At 46.1% G+C, this 19,638-nt stretch overlaps 1 protein-coding gene across 3 annotated transcripts in view; it reads right to left on the bottom strand.

Moving 5' to 3' along the window:
* mgat5 (alpha-1,6-mannosylglycoprotein 6-beta-N-acetylglucosaminyltransferase) overlaps positions 1-19,638 on the bottom strand; it is a 175,960-nt gene that overhangs the window by 39,057 nt on the left and 117,265 nt on the right. For all 3 annotated transcript variants that reach the window (XM_038789876.1, XM_038789875.1, XM_038789877.1), the window contains exons 12-13: positions 19,260-19,409; positions 1,723-1,869 (exon numbers count right to left, since the gene is read on the bottom strand). In XM_038789876.1, the coding sequence (XP_038645804.1) occupies positions 1,723-1,869; positions 19,260-19,409 (297 nt within the window). The remainder of the gene's footprint in view (positions 1-1,722; positions 1,870-19,259; positions 19,410-19,638) is intronic.

Below are 19,638 nucleotides of genomic sequence, written 5' to 3'. Positions count from 1 at the left end.
CGCCGAGGTCCCAGGTTCGATCCCAGCTCTAGGTCACTGTCCGTGTGGAGTTTGCACATTCTCCCCATGTTTGTGTGTGTTTCGCCCCACAACCCAAAGATATGCAGGCTAGGTGGATTGGCCACACTATATTGCCCCTTAATTGGAAAAAAATAATTGGGTACTCTAAATTTATTTAAAAAAAGAAATGAACAATAGCTCAAAAATTTCTAACTCAAGGAATGGTACACAGTGTTACCTAGACTTGCTTTTGCGTGCTTAATATAGACAATATTTTTCCCTATGAGAGATGAAAACATAACAGGTCACCTGAGATCTAAGGGAACAATGAAAGGTGTAATGCATCGCCTTAAAAAAACAGATTGAAGCATTCTGAAATTATCAGGACAAGTTCTGAAGCAGGAAGCTAATTTTGAGTGGCAAATTCAATCTCAAATCAGGTATAGAAAGAGGGAAAAAAAGGTAAGAAATATTGGATTAAGAGAAAGACATACATAAGTAATAGGCAAATCTCTAATAACTAAATCATAAAGTGAACCACATGTAATATGAAATTTTAGCTCACTTGACTAGACACTCGATTTGTGATGCAGAGCAAAGCCAACAGCATGGGCTCAGTTCCCGTACCGGCTGAGGTAATTCATGAAAGCTCCGCCTTCTCAACCTTGCCCTTGCCTGAGGTGTGTTGATCACCATCACTCAGATCGCCCCCTCAAAGGGGAAAGCAGCCGATGGTCATCGGGAACAATGGCGACTTTACCTTTTCACCTTTAGTTAATTATCAGTGTCAGATGTTGGCTGACAGTAATCAATTCTCAACATATTAAAATGGCATTTAAGCTTGATCTAAGTCACTGTGGCATGTTTACTTCATATACATAGATTACATAGAATTTACAGTGCAGAAGGAGGCCATTCAGCCCATCGAGTCTGCACCGGCTCTTGGAAAGAGCACCCTCTCCAAGGTCAACACCTCCACCCTATCCCCATAACCCAGTAACCCCACCCAACACTAAGGGCAATTTTGGACACTAAGGGCAATTTATCATGGCCAATCCACCTAACTGCACATCTTTGGACTGTGGGAGGAAACCAGAGCACCCGGAGGAAACCCACGCACACACGGGGAGGATGTGCAGACTCCGCACAGACAGTGACCCAAGCCGGAATCGAACCTGGGACCCTGGAGCTGTGAAGCGATTGTGCTATCCACAATGCTACCGTGCCTACTCCACAATGCTACTGTGCCTACCGTATCTATAGTACAGAAATTTCATGGCACTTAATATATTTGAATGAAGAGCCGGAGGGGTGCCATTTTCGAAGTCAATGGGAAATGGTGCATCTCTGACAGAAACTTCTCAATTTTCACATTTAATCATATAACTGACCTTGCCTGAAGTAGGTGTGGCATTTGCATTTAAACATAGAACATAGAGCATAGAACAGTACAGATCCTTCGGCCCACGATGTTGTGCCGACCACTTATCTTAATCTAAGTAACAGAGCTAAAAGCTTTATCGTTATTTTGACAGCAACTTTGCGTTCTGTTTGTCATTCAACTAGATGCAAAAGAGAGGTTAAATGAACACAATTGTTTTAAGATTACTGCATTTATTATAATGACAGAATGTAGATGATTCCTTTCAACAGGCACACACAGCATAGACCAAACCCAACATTTCAAACTACAACTTTTTTCTAATCTTACGAAAAGCTCACCTCTCTCAGTGTTGGTTTGCCTTTGAAAAATTCAGTGTTCTTACTGCTTTTAGATGGATTAAACCGTGGATTTAAAAAAGCGCACCCATTAGCAATGGCTTCGAGTGGAGCTGGTCCTTCATATGGAAAACCAAGGCCAACAAACAACTGTAAAAGCAAAACAGCAAGTCGTTTCATCCATGGTATGCCTTTCATAAAGTTAAAATATTGTAATGGACTTCAGTTTCACAGAAATGCATTTTCTACAATACAAAAATACAACATTAAATACAACTGATCAGAAATAATAGGCGTAATTTAATGGAAAAATATCGCAGTGAGATTCTGGATGCGAATGGCAGGGTGTTTCTCAAAGACCGCATTGGCGAGATCATGGCCTGTGTGGGCACTGCACCCGGACATGAAGATGTGCTGGTGGGTGCCCCTGGGCTTCTTGTCATTACTAGCTATGCTGCCATCTGATCCGCGAACAAGCGGGTGATGCTTTTAAACGCTCCCTCCCAGTCAACAAACAAATAAAGCCCAACTTGATCCTGGCTTTGGAGATGCCACCCTGGCCAGGCTTCTCAATGCCATTGATGCGAGTCAGGACACCCTGTTCCGCCGAGGGTGTAGGAGGACCAGCAGCATGTTCACGAATATCATCTTGGAGCCAATGGCAGAGGCTGTCAGTATGGGCAGCATGACATTTGTTCACAATTTACATTAGATGATTTGGAGTTGGGGACCAAGGGCAATGTGTCCAAGTTTGCAGATGACACTAAGATGAGTGGGAAAGCGAAAAGTGCAGAGGATACTGGAAGTCTGCAGAGGGATTTGGATAGGTTAAGTGAATGGGCTAGGGTCTGGCAGATGGAATACAATGTTGACAAATGTGAGGTTATCCATTTTGGTAGGAATAACAGCAAACGGGATTATTATTTAAACGATAAAATATTAAAGCATGCCGCTGTGCATAGAGACCTGGGTATGCTAGTGCATGAGTCACAGAAAGTTGGTTTACAGGTGCAACAGGTGATTAAGGCGGCAAATGGAATTTTGTCCTTCATTGCTAGAGGGATGGAGTTTAAGACTAGGGAGGTTCTGCTGCAATTGCATAAGGTGTTAATGCGGCCACACCTGGAGTATTGTGTTCAGTTTTGGTCTCCTTACTTGAGAAAGGACGTACTGCCGCTGGAGGGTGTGCAGAGGAGATTCACTAGGTTAATCCCAGAGCTGAAGGGGTTGGATTACGAGGAGAGGTTGAGTAGACTAGGACTGTACTCGTTGGAATTTAGAAGGATGAGGGGGGGGATCTTATAGAAACATATAAAATTATGAAGGGAATAGATAGGATAGATGCGTGCAGGTTGTTTCCACTGGCGGGTGAAAGCAGAACTAGGGGGCATAGCCCCAAAATAAGGGGAAGTAGATTTAGGACTGAGTTTAGGAGGAACTTCTTCACCCAAAGGGTTGTGAATCTATGGCATTCCTTGCCCAGTGAAGCAGTTGAGGCTTCTTCATTAAATGTTTTTAAGGTAAAGATAGATAGTTTTTTGAAGAATGAAGGGATTGAGGGTTATGGTGTTCGGGCCGGAAAGTGGAGCTAAGTCCACAAAAGATCAGCCATGATCTCATTGAATGGTGGAGCAGGCTCGAGGGGCCAGATGGCCTACTCCTGATCCTAGTTCTTATGATGAAGAGGACTGCCGTACAATGTCAGAAGACCAATAATAGCCACCGAGCTAATAGCCACCCCTCCCCCACAAATCACAGGCTGGCACCTCACGCGCGACCCACATCCAATCTTCATGCTTCTTCCTCAGTACACACTGACACCCACCAGTAGAACCCCTTCATGTCCACACATGCCATCTGCTATATAGAGCCCCCTGATCCATCAAGCATGTGGCTCACAATGCCCTCTTTGTCCCCGCAGGAATAGATTGCCCATAATAAGTGGGAAAGGGCCATTGGGGAGGGGGGGGGGGGGGGGGGGGGGGAGGGGTGCAGAGGTTATATCCCTCATCCCCTATGGAACGAGTGTTGGAAATCACAGGGTTGACAGAGGATAGAGCAATCACCAACAGAGGTTGGCCGACGCCACAGGAGGTGAGGATCCAGATGACTTGTCCGAGTTGCACAGTCAGACAAATCGGTGGTGGCTTAGCATAGGGCTAAATTGCTGGCTTTGAAAGCAGATCAAGGCAGGCCAGCAGCACAGTTCAATTCCGGTACCTGCCTCCCCGAACAGGCGCCGAATGTGGCGACTGGGGGCTTTTCACATTAACTTCATTTAAAGCCTACTCGTGACGATAAGCGATTTTCATTTAAAATGATCCTTCCCTCTCACTGACCACACATTACCTTGCAGGATCTCCATCTGATCGGGATTGGCCATCCAGAGTCGTTCCCCCCCCCCCCCCCCCCCCCCACCCAACACAGGAGACCACCGTGGAAAAGATCGCCCAGACCACCATTGAAACTTGGCCCTGTGTACGTTCCCCTGGCTGTAGAAAAATACTTTTCACTGTACCTCGGTACATGTTACAATAAATATCAAATCAATCAATCAATCAAGCGCCACAGCTTTCATCAACACCTTCCTTTAGCAACATGGTAGCGCAGTGGTTAGCACAGTTGCCTTCAGGGTCCCAGGTTCGATTCCCCGCTTCCTCCGGGTGCTCCAGTTTCGTCCCACAGTCTGAAGACGTGCAGGTTATGCGAATTGGCCATGCTAAATTGCCCTTGGTATCCATAAAGGATAGGTGGGGTTTCTGGGTTACGGGAATAGGGTGGAGGTGTGGGCTTAAGTGGGATGGCTCTTTCCTCGGGCCAGTGCAGACTCCATGGGACAAATAGTCTCCTTATGCACTGTAAATTCTCTGATTCTATGATAGCAGAGACACACACCTTGGTGGGTGACAGTGCACAAGCTTCTGGGTCAGAATCTGGTGAACACCACACAGTTGCTGGTGCATAGCAGGTGGAGGCAGGAACAGCCAAGGAGTCAGCAGATTTCTGCTCGATCCGAAGGCTATTGACAAAGTCTCGCATATAAGATTAGCGCGTACAATTAAAGTGCATGGGACTGGGGGTAGTATATTGAGATGGATTGAAAACTGGTTGGCAGACAGGAAACAAAGAGTAGGAATTAACGGGTCTTTTTCAAATTGGCAGGCAGTGACTAGTGGGGTACCGCAGGGAGCAATCCTAGGACCCAGCTAGTCATAATATACATTAATGATTTGTGTGAGGGAACAAAATGTCATACCTCCAAATTTGCAGATGACACCAAGTTGTGTGAGAGGGTGAGCTGTGAGGTGGATGCAGAGACCCTTCAGTGTGATTTGGACAAGTTGAGTGAGTGGGCAAATAATTGGCAGATGCAGTATAATTTGGATAAATGCGAGGGTATCCACTTTGGTAGCAAAAACAAGGTGGCAAGCTATTATCTGAATGGCCATAAATTAGGATGAGAACGCGCAACAAAACCTGGATGTCCTCGTGCACCAGTCACTGAAGGTAATCATGCAGGTGCAGCAGGCAGTAAAGAAGGCAAATGGTATACTGGCCTTCATTGTGTGAGGTTTCGAGTACAGGAGCAGGGATGCTTTGCTGCAATTATACAGGGCCTTGTGAGGCCACCTGGAATATTGCGTGCAATTTTGTCTCCTTATCTGAGGAAGGATGTTCTTGCTGTAGAAGGAGTATAGCGAAGGTTTACCATACTGATTCCTGGGATGGCAGGACTGATTTACGAGGAGAGATTGAATCAGTTAGGATTCTATTCGCTGAAGTTCAGAAGAATGAGGGGGGGGATCTCATAGAAACCTATAAAAGTCCACAGGACTGGACAGGGTTGATGCAGGAAGGATGTTCCCGATGGTGGGTGTGTCTAGAACCAGGGTTCACAGTCTGAGGTTAGGGGGTAGACCATTTAGGACCGAGATGAGGAGAAATCTCTTCACCCAGAGTGTGGTGAGCCTGTGGAATTCGTAACCACAGAAAGCAGTTCGAGTACAAACATTGTATGTTTAAAAGCAGTTAGATATAGCACTTGGGGAGAAGCAGATCAAAGGATATGGGGGAAAGTGGGATTAGGCTATTGAGTTGGATGATCAGTCATGATCATAATGAATGAAGGAACGGACTTGAAGGGCTGAATCGCCTCTCCTCCTGCTCCTATTTTTTTCTATGTTTCTATCCCAGGACTCAGCTGGGTCCCAGTCAGATGGCGAGCCTCTGGACAAGATTCTCCCAGAGTTGATGTAGATGATAGGACACAGCTGTGAGATTCAAGAAGGGATGTAAACCACATTCCAGTGACTGTATAGTCGATTGGAGAAGTCCTAAAGGCTACAGCCGCTGGAGATGATGAGGACAATGTGTGGCACTGAGGCCAACACTGCTAAGGATAGCAACCACAGTGGAAAACCTGTAGCACAACCTCAGTGTATTGAGTGGTGATGTACAAGGCATGGCTCAGTCCGTGATGACCATGGCCATCCATCGAGTCAGTTGTGTTGGAAAACCTTGCCCTGCACATTCATCCCTGGCCACAGCAGGAGCCACTAGACCCCAGAACCCTGCCGGTCTTGAGCCGCATGCCGAAAATGAAAGTGGCTACTCACCTCAGTTCCCCACAGCAGCCGTGGTGGCAGCTTCACATTTTAAAAAAAAGGAGTATTAAATGACACCCGTGTGATTTCTCACTGGGTTGCTTAACTCAGTTGATTAATTCCAGAGGCCGTTGCATTTGACTTCAATCTTGCTAATAAGATGCAAATTAATGTGAGTGAGGGTTAATGATATGCTTGCCATATTTGGACATGATTGGGAACTTGCCATGAGTGTGCCGTTTAGTTGGCAAATTGATTCTAGATTTTGGCCTTTCCGGCTATTTAACAGGCATGCCAAGAGCCGCACTGGGTGCAATGCAGTGGTTAAAACATGCCCAAAGTGAAGCACAAATATACCTCAACAATACCACTTAGGTCCTTAGAATTTCAAAGTAATCACAGAACAAACTGACAAATGATTGCTCGCCACTTTAAAGTTAAAATACATTTTAATGCTAAAATATATAACTGTGTGTCACAACAGAAACTTTTAAAAGGGTGTAGAAAATTCTATAGGGCTGAAGTTAAATCTCAACCCTATGCTGCAGAACATTGCTGATAAAGCTGCAGGGATTTATTTGCTGGCGCTGGACTGGGATGTGCACAATACGAAGTCTCACAACACCAGCTAAAATCTAACATGTTTATTCAAAATCACAAGCTTTCGGAGCGCTGCTCCTCCATCAGGTGAAGTGGAGCCAGAATCGGATTTCAAATAAACCTGTTGGATTTTAACGTGGTGTTCAGGCTTCTTGCTGGGATTTATTTGCTTTAACGCCCAAGCCATTGCAAATATGCATTGGCACTTTATTGCTAAGATTATTTGCATAATTATTCATTAAGCTGTTTACAGTGACTTTCTTTTGTTCCCATTTCATAGTTACCGTTCCTCTTTCCTAGTTCACTTTCAGACGTTCAGCCCCTGCAACTAATCCCCACGATTTTTTTATCCCATTCGTCCTCCCCAAAGTGACATATTTTCCCGTCTCATCCCAGAATTCACAAGAACCTTCTCAAACTCTCTGTCCTGTTCAAAGTGACACTGTTCACTCATTCTTTGGAGTTGCTGACAGTGGAAAACTCTACTCTGTGGGGGGGGGGGGGGGGGGGGGGGGGCTGAATTTCCTGATCTTATGGACTATAACAAGGAATGGAACTGATTTTCATAGATAGATCATAGATTAAATGAATCATTGATTCCCTGCAGTACAGGAGGCCATTCGCTACCGACACTTCGAATATGCATTCTACCCAAGTCCACTCCACCCTACCCCATAACCCAACCGGCACACCCTTGGACACTAAGGGCTAACCCACCTAACCTGCACATCTTTGGACTGTGGGAGGAAACCAGAGAACTTGGAGGAAACCCATGCAGATACGAGGGGAACGTACAAACTCCACACAGACAGTGACCAAAGGCTGGGATTGAACACAGGTCCCTGGTGCTGAGGCAGCAGTGCTAACCATTGTGCGACCAGGTTTGTCTGCAAACATGGAAAAGCAAATGTTGGGATTGAAATTACTTTAGTGATATAATGGGCGTTGTTGAATGGTCAGTGGAGCTGCGAGGGGGAAGGAGAGAGTCTTGCTGGTTGGCATCATCGTTACCCAGGAGTTGGAAGTGGTTTTAATTCTCACTGTTTCTGGGTATTTATTGCTGCAAGACGGCCACAACCATTTAATGTCTTCTATTAAAAGCAAATTTTAGATGGTTGCCATTGCAGGGTAATTGCTCAATGGATGTTTGAAGTTTCTGGGCAATTGCCATGAAATTCTTATCTGGGGACGTGAAGGGGGCTGGGTGAGGGGGTGTAGTGCACATGGAGTGCCATCTCCCCTGCCCCAGAGCTCATAAGTTATATGTGTTTATATCTGAATCTTGGTCAAAAAAAAACTAGAGTTTGTCTGCAGAAGTTTTTAAAAAATCTATTATTGGCTGATTTGTTTTTGCAGAATGAGGTATCAATGCTGCAGAGCCTTTAACATGCTGTCTTGGTATTAGGCATGGAGATCAGATACAGAGTAAAGCTGCCACTACTCTGTCCAAAGTATACGTCTTTAAATTCAACTATGTTGCATTAACATGGACGATAGCTCTGATTGATTGAAAGATTGCAGGCAGTTTTCTGCCTCCCAGAACTTGCATTGAAACTACAGAAAATTCACGTTAGGACCTTTACAGTTTGCCGAAAAAAGAGATCGGTGGTGAATCCATGACTCAAAAGCATAGATATGTTCACACTAATGCTCATTTACTTAAGAAGTCTCACAACACCAGGTTAGGGCAGCACGGTGGCGCAGTGGGTTAGCCCTGCTGCCTCACGGCGCCGAGGTCCCAGGTTCGATCCCGGCTCTGGGTCACTGTCCATGTGGAGTTTGCGCATTCTCCCCGTGTTTGTGTGGGTTTCGCCCCCACAGCCCAAAAGATGTGCAGGCTAGGTGGATTGGCCACACTAAATTGCCCCTTAATTAGAAAAAAAAATAAAAATGAATTGAGTACAACACCAGGTTAAAGTCCAACAGGTTTGTTTCAAATCACTAGCTTTCGGAGCACTGCTCCTTCCTCATTCACCTGAGGAAGGAGCAGTGCTCCGAAAGCTAGTGTTTGAAACAAACCTGTTGGACTTTAACCTGGTGTTGTAAAACTTCTTACAGTGCTCACCCAGTCTAACGCCGACATCCACATCACATTTACTTAGTGTGGAGGGCTTGAAAACTGCTTTGCTTCCTGTCTTCACAATGGCACACTTCCTAGTGTGTTCTCATTCATGCACAAAGGTGTAGAATCGTACATGTACAAATGCAGCCAAATAAATAAAAATTGGCCTGTAAAATTCTGTTTTCTACATTTTTGTGAAACGTGTGCACATTAATTGTCTTTCCTCAGCATTTTAAAATGCTAAAAGCAGATGTTAGCAGCAACACCAACATATCACTGTTTTGATTCAGAATAAACAAAATTCGTTGCAAGTACACAGTGTGATTGAGAACACCAGAAAACGTGTTAATAAACACAAGCTGTAGTGCAATGAAATAATCACAATCAAGAGGTCAGATGGAAACATTGAAGAAAGTAGCTTTAAAGCTAAATTTGTGGAGATAACAGAAGAAAACCTAAATTCATTGAACATTTGCTTACCCTTTCCATGGCAGGTCTGACATTTATAATATTTTATTCTGTTATGAATACCAAAGGGGAATTGAGAATTTTAAATAAGTCATTTTTAGATCATATTAATAAATTAATCTTTCATAAGTGCAATTTGAATGAAGCACTGGTAATTATATTTGGCTCACTTTCCAAAACATAGGAACTTAATTACTCCTATTGGCATAACACTACTTTCCAATATGCTAAAATATGCTAATAGATTCCCGTCTCATCATTTGCTTTGCAAGAGAGGTGTATACTAGCTTTGTGCAAAACTAGGATAGAATCCAATAGAGCACATTACTCAAAAATTGATTGAAAATCTGTAGCAAAAGACATACAGAAAAAAAGACACTCCCTTTTAGTGCAAATTCCCAAGTTTCATTTGAAACGTTTCAAATTTTCTTTTTGCAAATGCAGTAATGTAATCAGTCGGTAATTGCGACACATGGGTTATATTGCACTAATGGCAATTTTATTACCCGTTTGGCTTTTAACCACAAAAGGAACTTAACAACATCATCTTTGCAATTAGGTATGATCTATGCAAGCTATGAACATCTGATGAAAGTCTACTCATTTAAAATAGCATTGAGAAAAACAATCAGTTTAGAATTTTCAATTTCATAAAAGAAATGACAAGTTGTACACTCAAATTATTTTGGATATATGACACAGAAACACCCATTTCAGTCCAACCAGCCTATGCTAGAGTTTAGGACTAGATGTTAAATAGATCCCAACTTTCTTCATTCAAATTCATGATAGTTATCCTCGATTCCGTTTTGATAGAATCCCTAGAGTATAAGAGGAGGATATTCGGCTGTACCGACTCTTTGAAAGAGAACTCCATCCAAGCTTAGTCCCCACCCTATCTCAACAACCCATACATCTTTGGACTGTGGGAGGAAACCCATGTAGACACGGGGAGAAAGTACACACTCCACAGTAACCCAAGGCCGGAATTGAACTTGGGTCCCTGGTGTTGTGAGGCAGTAGTGCTAACAACGGTGCCACCATGCTGTCCCAATGGCAATCGCCCGAATTGCTCATCTAGCTTCCTTTTAAATACATCAATACCGTTCGTTTCAGCTACACCCTTCGGTAGCGGGTTCCACATTTTCACCACTCTTTGGACCAATCCTCCAGCCTCCTTTGGATCCTTACAAACTGAACCTCTTGAATCCATTTGTGAGCTTCCATCCATATCCTGCATGGTAAACAAAAGGGTCAACCTTTTCTCTGCTTCAAGTGCAGGATTGACAGGCCTCTTCACTGCGTCGGATCTATTTCACATACTTCTGCTCTCGTTTCCTTCCTCTCCCTCCCACAACACTATTTTCCTTTTCCTCGCCTTCAACGACCTCCGCATTCATACAAATAAACAAATGGGGAGCAACAGCAAAAGCAAGGCATTTGGCCCCTCGAGTCTGCTCCAGCGCCGGCCCTAGGGTTGGCGCCCCGGGCAAGCTGAACTTCGGCGCCCTTGGGGGGGGGGGGCGGAGCCGAGGGGGGGGGGGGGGGGGGGGGGGGGCGGACCCGAGGGGTGGGGGGCGGGGCGGACACCGCGCATGCGCTGGTTGGCACCTGCCCAACTGCGCATGCGCGGGGCCCGAGTCTCTGGCGCCCCCTAGCACATGGCGCCCCGGGCGACTGCCCGAGTTGCCGGTGCCTTGACTGCCCGAGTTGCCGGTGCCTGGTCTGCTCAGATATTTGATAAGATCATAGTTGATCTAACTGTGACCTCAACTCCACTTTCCTGCTTGCTCCCAATATCCTTTGACTCTTGTCAGTGAAGAATCTATCTACCCCACCATCAAAATATTTAATGACCATCGCTCTCTGGAGAAGAGAGTTCCACAGACTCACGACCTTCAGAGAAGGATCTTGCCTGTTTCATTAAGATCAACTCTCATTCTTCTAAATTCCAACTGGTACATGCCGAACCTTTCCTCATAAGGTACCACTCCACCACCGCCAAACTCCTGAATTAGTCAAGTGAACCTTCTTACATCCTTTCATAAATAAGGAGACCAAACCTGCAGAGTACTCTAGATGTGGTCTCACAAACGCCTGGTATAACATCCCTAGTGTTATGGGCATGATTGGCGCAATTTCACGGAAATATTTCTCCATTTGGGGTGCGATTGGTCTCGACGACCGTGTTGGCAAGATCCCGGCATGTATTTAATGCCAGAAATGAGCCCCCACAAGCTGCTTGCCATTATTGGCTGGGCTGTCGTCTGATTCGCCAGATTTGCGCCTCAGCGTCTCACCGCTAACAAGGAGGAGTTGCTTTTAAACGCTCCCTAACACTCACTCCCTAACACTCACTCCCAGTCAGCACACAAGCATGGCAGTGTCCAGACCTGCTCCTCGCTTTGGGGATGCCACCCTGGCCAGGCTTCTCTGCACCGTGGATGCATCACGGGGCATGCTGTTCTCCCGAGGGGGTCGGAGGACCAGCAGCAGGGTTACCAATATTGCCTGGTAGGCAGTGGCAGCGGCAGTCAGTACAAGCAGCATGACCAAGAGGACCACTGTCCAATGTAGGAAGATGACCAACGACGGCCACCGAGCTGCAAGTTACCACCCCTCTCCGGGCATCAGTTCCAACAGCTGTGAAGTAATGGGTTAAGAGACATTGAAATTAGTTGTCTCATTTATGTTAAGTGTTCAATGATTGTCTCATTTATGTTAAGTGTTCAATGATTGACACTGATAAGTAAAGGGGCTTCAGGTGGACTCTGGAGCTTGTGATGATCTGTAGAGTTCTGTGCAGAGTGAGTTTGAACCATTAAAGATGTGTTGGTGAAAAAGGAGCTGAACCCTTGCCTCTTCATACCACAGCATCTAGTACATGTTAACAACAGCCACCCCTCAAACTCATCACCCCATCGCCCCACCTCCCCCCCCCCGGCCAAATCACTGGCTGACACCTCGCATCCTCCCCACATCCGTTCTTTATTCCTGGTCCTCAGAACGCACTGGCACCCACAAGCACATCCCCTTCATGTCTAGGTGCGGTGCCCCCACATTTGACCTGATAGAGGTCTACAAAATCATGAGGGGCATAGACAGAGTGGATAGTCAGAGACTTTTTCCCAGGGTAGAGGGGTCAATTACTAGGGGCATAGGTTTAAGGTGCGAGGGGCAAGGAGATGTAGGAGGCAATTTCTTTTTTTTAATTAAAACAATGGGTAGTGGGTGCCTGGAACACGCTGCCGGAGGTGGTGGTGGAAGCAGGGACGATAGTGACATTTAAGGGGCATCTTGACAAATACATGAATAGGATGGAAAAGAGGGATATGGACACTGGAAGAGTAGAAGATTTTAGTTTAGATAGGCAGCATGGTTGGCACAGGCTTGCAGGGCCTGTTCCTGTGCTGTACTTTTCTTTGTTCTATCCCGCCTGCTATGGACTCCCCAACCCACCAAGCGTGCGGCTCACAATGCCCTCTCTTCGTCCCTTTAGAAGATAACCCATAATAAGCAGGAAAGGGCCAAGATGGGGTGGGCGTACCAGAGATTAGAGTCCTCATCCCCCATGAGGAACAGGCCCTGGAAATCGTGGGGCTGACCAAGGAGAGAGCAGTCACCGCCAACTAGTTTGGCCTGCCCCGCAGAGGTGTGATCCACTGCCCTTCGCCCAGATGATCTGACTAAAGCGAGTTGTTCTTCCCTCACATGTCCATTGTCTCAGAGGATCTGCTTTTGATGGGGACGGGCCATCTGGAGTTGTTCCCCCCTCTGCCACCCAAGAGAATATGCTTGGAGGAGAGCGCAGAGGAGACCACCATCAAGGTGTCACAGCTATCAGCCCCACCTTACATGTGAAGGGGGTATCCGGCGATTAGACCTCTTAAACTGAATAGCTAGGATGCCACTAGAGTAGTTTTACATAAATTAGTTTATTAAGGATGAGATTAATTATCGAATGTGTACTGGGTAATCATTATTGATGAATAACGCTGTATTTTAGGACATTGCAGTGATAATCATGTAAACTCTGGCTACAAGCAGTGGCCACAACTCATGATAGGATTTAGGCTAGCTCAGTTGCCCATGTTTTTGAGACACATGAGATGTGTGATCAGCAGATTACATAGCAAGTGTTTTTAGCAGTGCCCCCGATATCCTTTGGGGGCCACTGAGTTGAGCCACAGGGCCCATGTTTTTGACACACAGGGGATGTGTGATCAGCAGATTACGTTGTAAGTGTTTTTAGCCGTGCCCCCAATATCCGCTTGAAACCACTCCTACACCATCAGTGAAGAAACATATCTCGATGTGGACAGGCTTCTGCAGCACAATCTGGTGAGCACCACATAGTTGCTGATGCACATCAGGTGATGGCAGGAACATTCGAGGGAGTCAGCAGTCGAAGTTCTGCTGGATCCTAGGACTCCGTCCCAGTCAGTCCCCTCTGGAGAAGCTTATCCCAGAGCTGATGAAGATAATAGGACACAGCCATGAGATTTGGGAGGGGGATGTCAACGACATTCCGGCGTGTGCATAGCTGATTGGAGGAGTCCCAAAGGTTACGGGCGCTGGAGATGATGCTGACAATGCATGGCAACAAGACCAAATCTGCTAGGGTGACGATTGCAGTGGGAGGTCTGGAGCACAACGTCAGTGTTTTGACTTGAGGTGTCCAGAGCACTGCTCAGACCATGACGACCATTGCCGAAGGCCTCAACCTCATGTCCTAGTCAATGAGAGACTTGGTGGACATCACCAAGGCACAGTAGAGCATGGCCCAGTCACTGAGGCATGTGCCCTAGATGCAGATGGGACATTGCCGAGGCACTCCAGAACGTGGCCCAGTCAGAGGAACATCGCTGAGGGCATCGACACCATGGTGCAGACAATGGGGAGCCACCAGGACTGGCAGAGCCAGATAATGTAGAGGTCTCCGGAGCTCACTCTAGCTGCCCCTCCGCTCGATGGAGATGTCCAGGGGCCTACGAGCACCATCAGAGAAGGGAAAGTGCTAAATGTCAACACAGGAGTTGCCACCAAGGAAACAACAGTGGTCTCCAGGTCTTTCGAATCCTCCCTCCCGACACTGATGCATCTCAACGGCAGAACAGGCGATGCCAGTGACACCGGTAAGTCAGCTAGGGCCCTCTGGCTCCAGGACTTCCAGACTATGTACGCCAAGGGCATCAAAGGCCAGAGGGTGCGAAAAGCAGCAGACTGCCTCCACCTCTGATAGCTAGATGCAGCACTAAACCACAAATCAAGATGATAAGAGGTCCATTGAGTGGGCACTCCAGGAGTGGGAGGCACTATCTGTAGTGAGGGGGAATAGAAATGTCATGTTCACAATTAAAAGAAGTCACGCCTGATACACCTGAACCCTGTGTCATGCTAATCTTTACAGCAGGCCTGCTTCCACCTCCTGTTTCCCTCTGCTCCCCCCCACCCCTAGCGCACAGTGGTCCAAGATCATTGCCCCTGATGCAGACCCCATTCAGAGGATGGGTGTGAGGGTGCCGTCAGCAGAAAGACAGGAGTCAGACTTTGGCATAAACCGAGTAGCACGAGAGCTAACCTCACAGTGAGTTATCGTCACTCTCCTGTCTCGTATATTGACCAGTTGACAGTGCCGACACAGGAACATCACCCTGGAATGACAATACAGAGACCCTTGGAGGGTGGAACAGGGTATGAGTGGAAGAGGAGGGGGGAAAATGTGTGGGATGGGGGGAGAAAAGGAGGGAAATGGGTTTGGACGAAACCTCGGCGTATGAGAATCGGGTACGGTTGAGGTTCTCCCTGACCCTCTAGATGATTGCTTGTCCTTTAACCTCCGGTACCTCCTGTGGCTCCTCCCCAAGCTTATCCTCCAGCCCCTCCTGGTCCAGCTGCTCCACCTCCTCAGATGTGACCACATGTGTACCCTCCTCTAGCATGTCACCCCGCTGTTGTGTCAGGTTGTGGAGGGCACAGCAGACCACCACAAAGTGAGACACCCTCTGGGGAGTGTACTGCAGTGAACCACCAGAGGGTCCAGGCAAAGAACCACATTTTCAGCAGTCTGATGCGTCACTCAATGACAGCACTGGTGGCAACACGGGATTAGTTATATCGGGTCTCCCCCTCGATCTCTGGCCTCTGCACTAGCGTCATCTGCCAAGATCTCAGCGGGGATCTCTTATTCCCCCAAGAGCCAACCAGGCATCCTGGGTGGTCCTCAATGACTCTGGGGGTCTCCAAGCATCCCAGGATATAGCGGTCATGCACGTTCTCTGGGAAAAGAGCACACAAGTGCAGGATTCGGAGGTGGTGGTTGAATACAAGTTAACCATTCACGGAGTGGAACCTTTCGTGTTAATGATAGGCCCTGCCTGATGTCCCGTGCACACAAGGTGACATGCATGTCATTTATTGCCCCTAGACCTGGGGCATCCCAAAGATAGCGGATAATCCTGCAGCCTGGACATCTTGGTGGGCCTGGCCCAGCTCAAAGTTGATATAGTCTGATGCTCAGGCATACAGAACATCCGGATGCACTTGTGGGCTGTAACTTGGGAAATGCCGCACAAGTCCCCGCTTGAACCCTGGAATGAACTTGTTGCATAGAAGCTCAAGGCTGCAGTGATCTTCACAGCCACCGTGAGGATGTGACACAGGTGCCGCACTATGTCTTTATTGAGTTGCCGTGTCCTGCGCCACATAGAAGAACAAAAGAAGAAAAGTACAGCACAGGAACAGGCCCTTTGGCCCTCCAAGCCTATACCGACCATGCTGCCCGTCTAAACTAAAATCTTCTCCACTTCCTGGGCCTGTATCCCTCTATTCCCATCCTAATCATGTATTTGTCAAGATGCCCCTTAAACGTCACTATCATCCCTGCTTCCACCACCTCCTCCGGCAGCGAGTTCCAGGCACCCACTACCCTCTGTGTAAAAAAAAAAAAACTTGCCTCATACATCTCCTCTAAACCTTGCCCCTCGCACCTTAAACCTATGCCCCCTAGTAATTGACCCCTCTTCCCTGGGGAAAAGTCTCTGACGATCCACTCTGTCTATGCCTCATAATTTTGTAGCCCTCTATCAGGTCGCCCCTCAACCTCCGTCGTTCCAGTGAGAACAAACCGAGTTTATTCAACTGCTCCTCATAGCTAATGCCCTCCATACCAGGCAACATCCTGGTAAATCTCTTCTGCACCCTCTATAAAGCCTCCACGTCCTTCTGGTAGTGTGGCAACTAAAATTGAACACTATACTCCAAGTGTGGCCTAACTAAGATTCTATACAGCTGCAACATGCCTTGCCAATTCTTATACTCAATGCTCCGGCCAATGAAGGCAAGCATGCCGTATGCCTTCTTGACTACCTTCTCCACCCGTGTTGCCCCTTCAGTGACCTGTGGACCTGTACACCTAGATCTCTCTGACTTTCAATACTCTTGAGGGTTCTACCATTCACTGTATATTCCCTACCTGTATTAGACCTTCCAAAATGTATCACCTCACATTTGTCTGGATTAAACTCCATCTGCCATCTCTCCACCCAAGTCTCCAAACGATGTAAATCCTGCTGTATCCTCTGACAGTCCTCATCGCTATCCGCAATTCCACCAACCTTTGTGTCGCTGCTGTCAATCATCTCCTTGAAAGACCAACAATGCCTGCACACCTTGGGCAGTCACTGGCGTCTCTCTCAGTATTCCTACTCGGCCTGATGGGCGGCCATCTTCATGGTGTGCGGTGGCCCCGAAGGCCCTCTCGCCCGCTCAGCACTGGGACAGCAGCTCCAGTGCCCTAGAGTTGCAGGCCAGAAAATGGAAATGGCTACTCCCCTCCTCAGTAGCATTGCGCCAGTTTCACCTTTTTGAAAAGGATCACTAAACGACGCCCGTGCGATTTCTCAATGGGGATCTGGTTAATTCCAGGGAGGCCTTTGCAATAGACTTCAATCTCGTTACCAAGATTGAAATGAATGCAATTGAGTGTTAATGGTATATTTACCATATTTGGGCATGGTGCAGAACTCACCACTGGGAGCAAGCCGGTTAGATAGCAAACTGATTCGCGCCTGCCGCTAATTTCGATTTTAGCCTTTCCTGCTATTTAACGAGCGCACCAGATTCAGGCCGGGCACAACGGGGTGGTTAAGTCACGCCCTATATTCCATTATCCTTGTAATCATTGACAACATTCTATTTTCCTTTCTAATCATTTGCTGTATCTGCAAAATAGCTTTTTGCAATGCATGCATCAGGACATCCAGATCTACAATCTCTCTCCATTTAGATAACATGCTGCTTTTCCATCCTTCCTGCCAAGTGTACACGTTCACATTTTCCCACATTATACTCGATCTGCAAAATTTTTGCCCAGATCCCTTTGGAAGTCTCTTATGCTCTCTTCCCAACTTGCTTTCTTGCATCTTCCTGTCATCAACAAATTTAGCAACCACACATTCAGTCCCTTCACTCAAGTCATTGACATAGACTGTAAATAGCTGAGGCCCCAGTACTGATCCCTGTGGTACTCGAGGCATTACATCCTGCCAAGCCAAAAATGACCTATTTGTGCCCACTCTGCTTACTGTTCATTAACTAATCCTCTAACAATGCTAATATGTTACCCCCTATACCATGAGCTCTTTTTTTGCATAGTAGTCTTCGATGTGCCATTTTGTCAAATGCCTTCTGAAAATTTAAGTACACCATGTTCACATTTTCTCTCTGCTGCTTGTTACTTCCTCAAAGAACACTAATAAATCAGTCAAACACTATTTTCCTTTCACAAAGCCAGCTTGAACTAGATTTTAGCATTTTCCCTGTGACAGATCCTAAGTATTTTCCTACGTTGTCTTCTTCCTATCTTGAGTAGAGCAGTTACATTCATTATTTGCCAATCTGATGGGACCAGACGCAAAGGAATTTTGGAATTACCTTTGCCCACTGTCGAGTCATCCCCAACAACCACTCCCTTTCCGACAGCATCTTTCCATGCAAATACAGGAGGTACTCCTTTTACTTTATCACTTTTCACCACTGAATGCCCAAAGACTTTTTCCAAATGAAGCAGCAATTTATTTGTACTTCTTTCAATTTAGGACCCAGCCTGATGACATATGTTGAGTAGCATGCCGAGCTAACTTGCAACATCCGTCTTTGTAGTATCTGCCATTTAAGGCATCATTTATTGTTCATAATTGACTTGACATACTTCTCCCGTTAATTAACGTTTAACAGGGGATTCTGGGATTTAGAGCATTGATCGTTACACAATATAGGGTGGGACTTCCTGGTGCTGCCTGCCTCGCGAATCATAGCAGGCAGTGCAGAAGATTTGACAGACCAGCAAAAGGCCCCTTGGCTTTGGGTGGGAATTTTGGTTCCTATGGTAGGCGGAACTGGAGAATCCCATTCATAGTATTTAGTGTTTGCCTTATTTGACTCTTGTATAGTAAAACTTCTTTAGTTTAAACGATGGAATCTTGTAGCCTTGTTCTTTCGGAAACTATATATGCAAATAAGATGCTGATTAGTACTAAGCATGAATGATTAGAGCTCAACTATTTTTAAAAATTAAACAAATTAATAAAATAAGGCAATTATCTTCCTCCATTTGTGGACTTATTTTTTTGTTTGCTTTTTCATACATTGATCTGCTTCTTTATGTATAACTTCATAAATTCTGCAATGATGCCAGTTAGAGCTCAATATGGATCAGCATAATACTAAATCTTATTAGAACTGTCTACATATGTTTGCATTACTTCTCTACATCACTTACAACATCCAAGTAGTACACTTTGTACCTTTGTTTCCCTTAGGAGAAGCTGTAGGTCACGTCCACTCAGTATCCCATGGTTTTTCACATAGCTAGGAATGTGGGCGGTGCTAGTTCCATGAACAGTGCCATGGACCTCTGTGTAACTGTGAATTATATCCAAGTAAGACCGTTTGTCCTGCGAAGAAGAGGGAAGTAAAAAATAACTGATCTACCAGTCTGGTTGAACAATGCAGAAACCAAAAATCTAAAACAACATCTCTTCGGCCATAACACAAAGAGATATTGTGCATTTATGATAATAAATTTTATGTAGCTTGAAACTTTGGAGTGAAAAAAGTCTGAGTGTCATTCATGACTGTGACTCAGACATGAGATGCGCCTGCTACACCCAATCTCATCAATAT

The sequence above is a fragment of the Scyliorhinus canicula genome, chromosome 2 (assembly GCF_902713615.1).
Source record: "Scyliorhinus canicula chromosome 2, sScyCan1.1, whole genome shotgun sequence".
NCBI classification, from domain to species: domain Eukaryota; kingdom Metazoa; phylum Chordata; class Chondrichthyes; order Carcharhiniformes; family Scyliorhinidae; genus Scyliorhinus; species Scyliorhinus canicula.
Note: the sequence above shows the minus strand (reverse complement) of the source record. Positions and strands in the feature narration are given on the sequence as shown.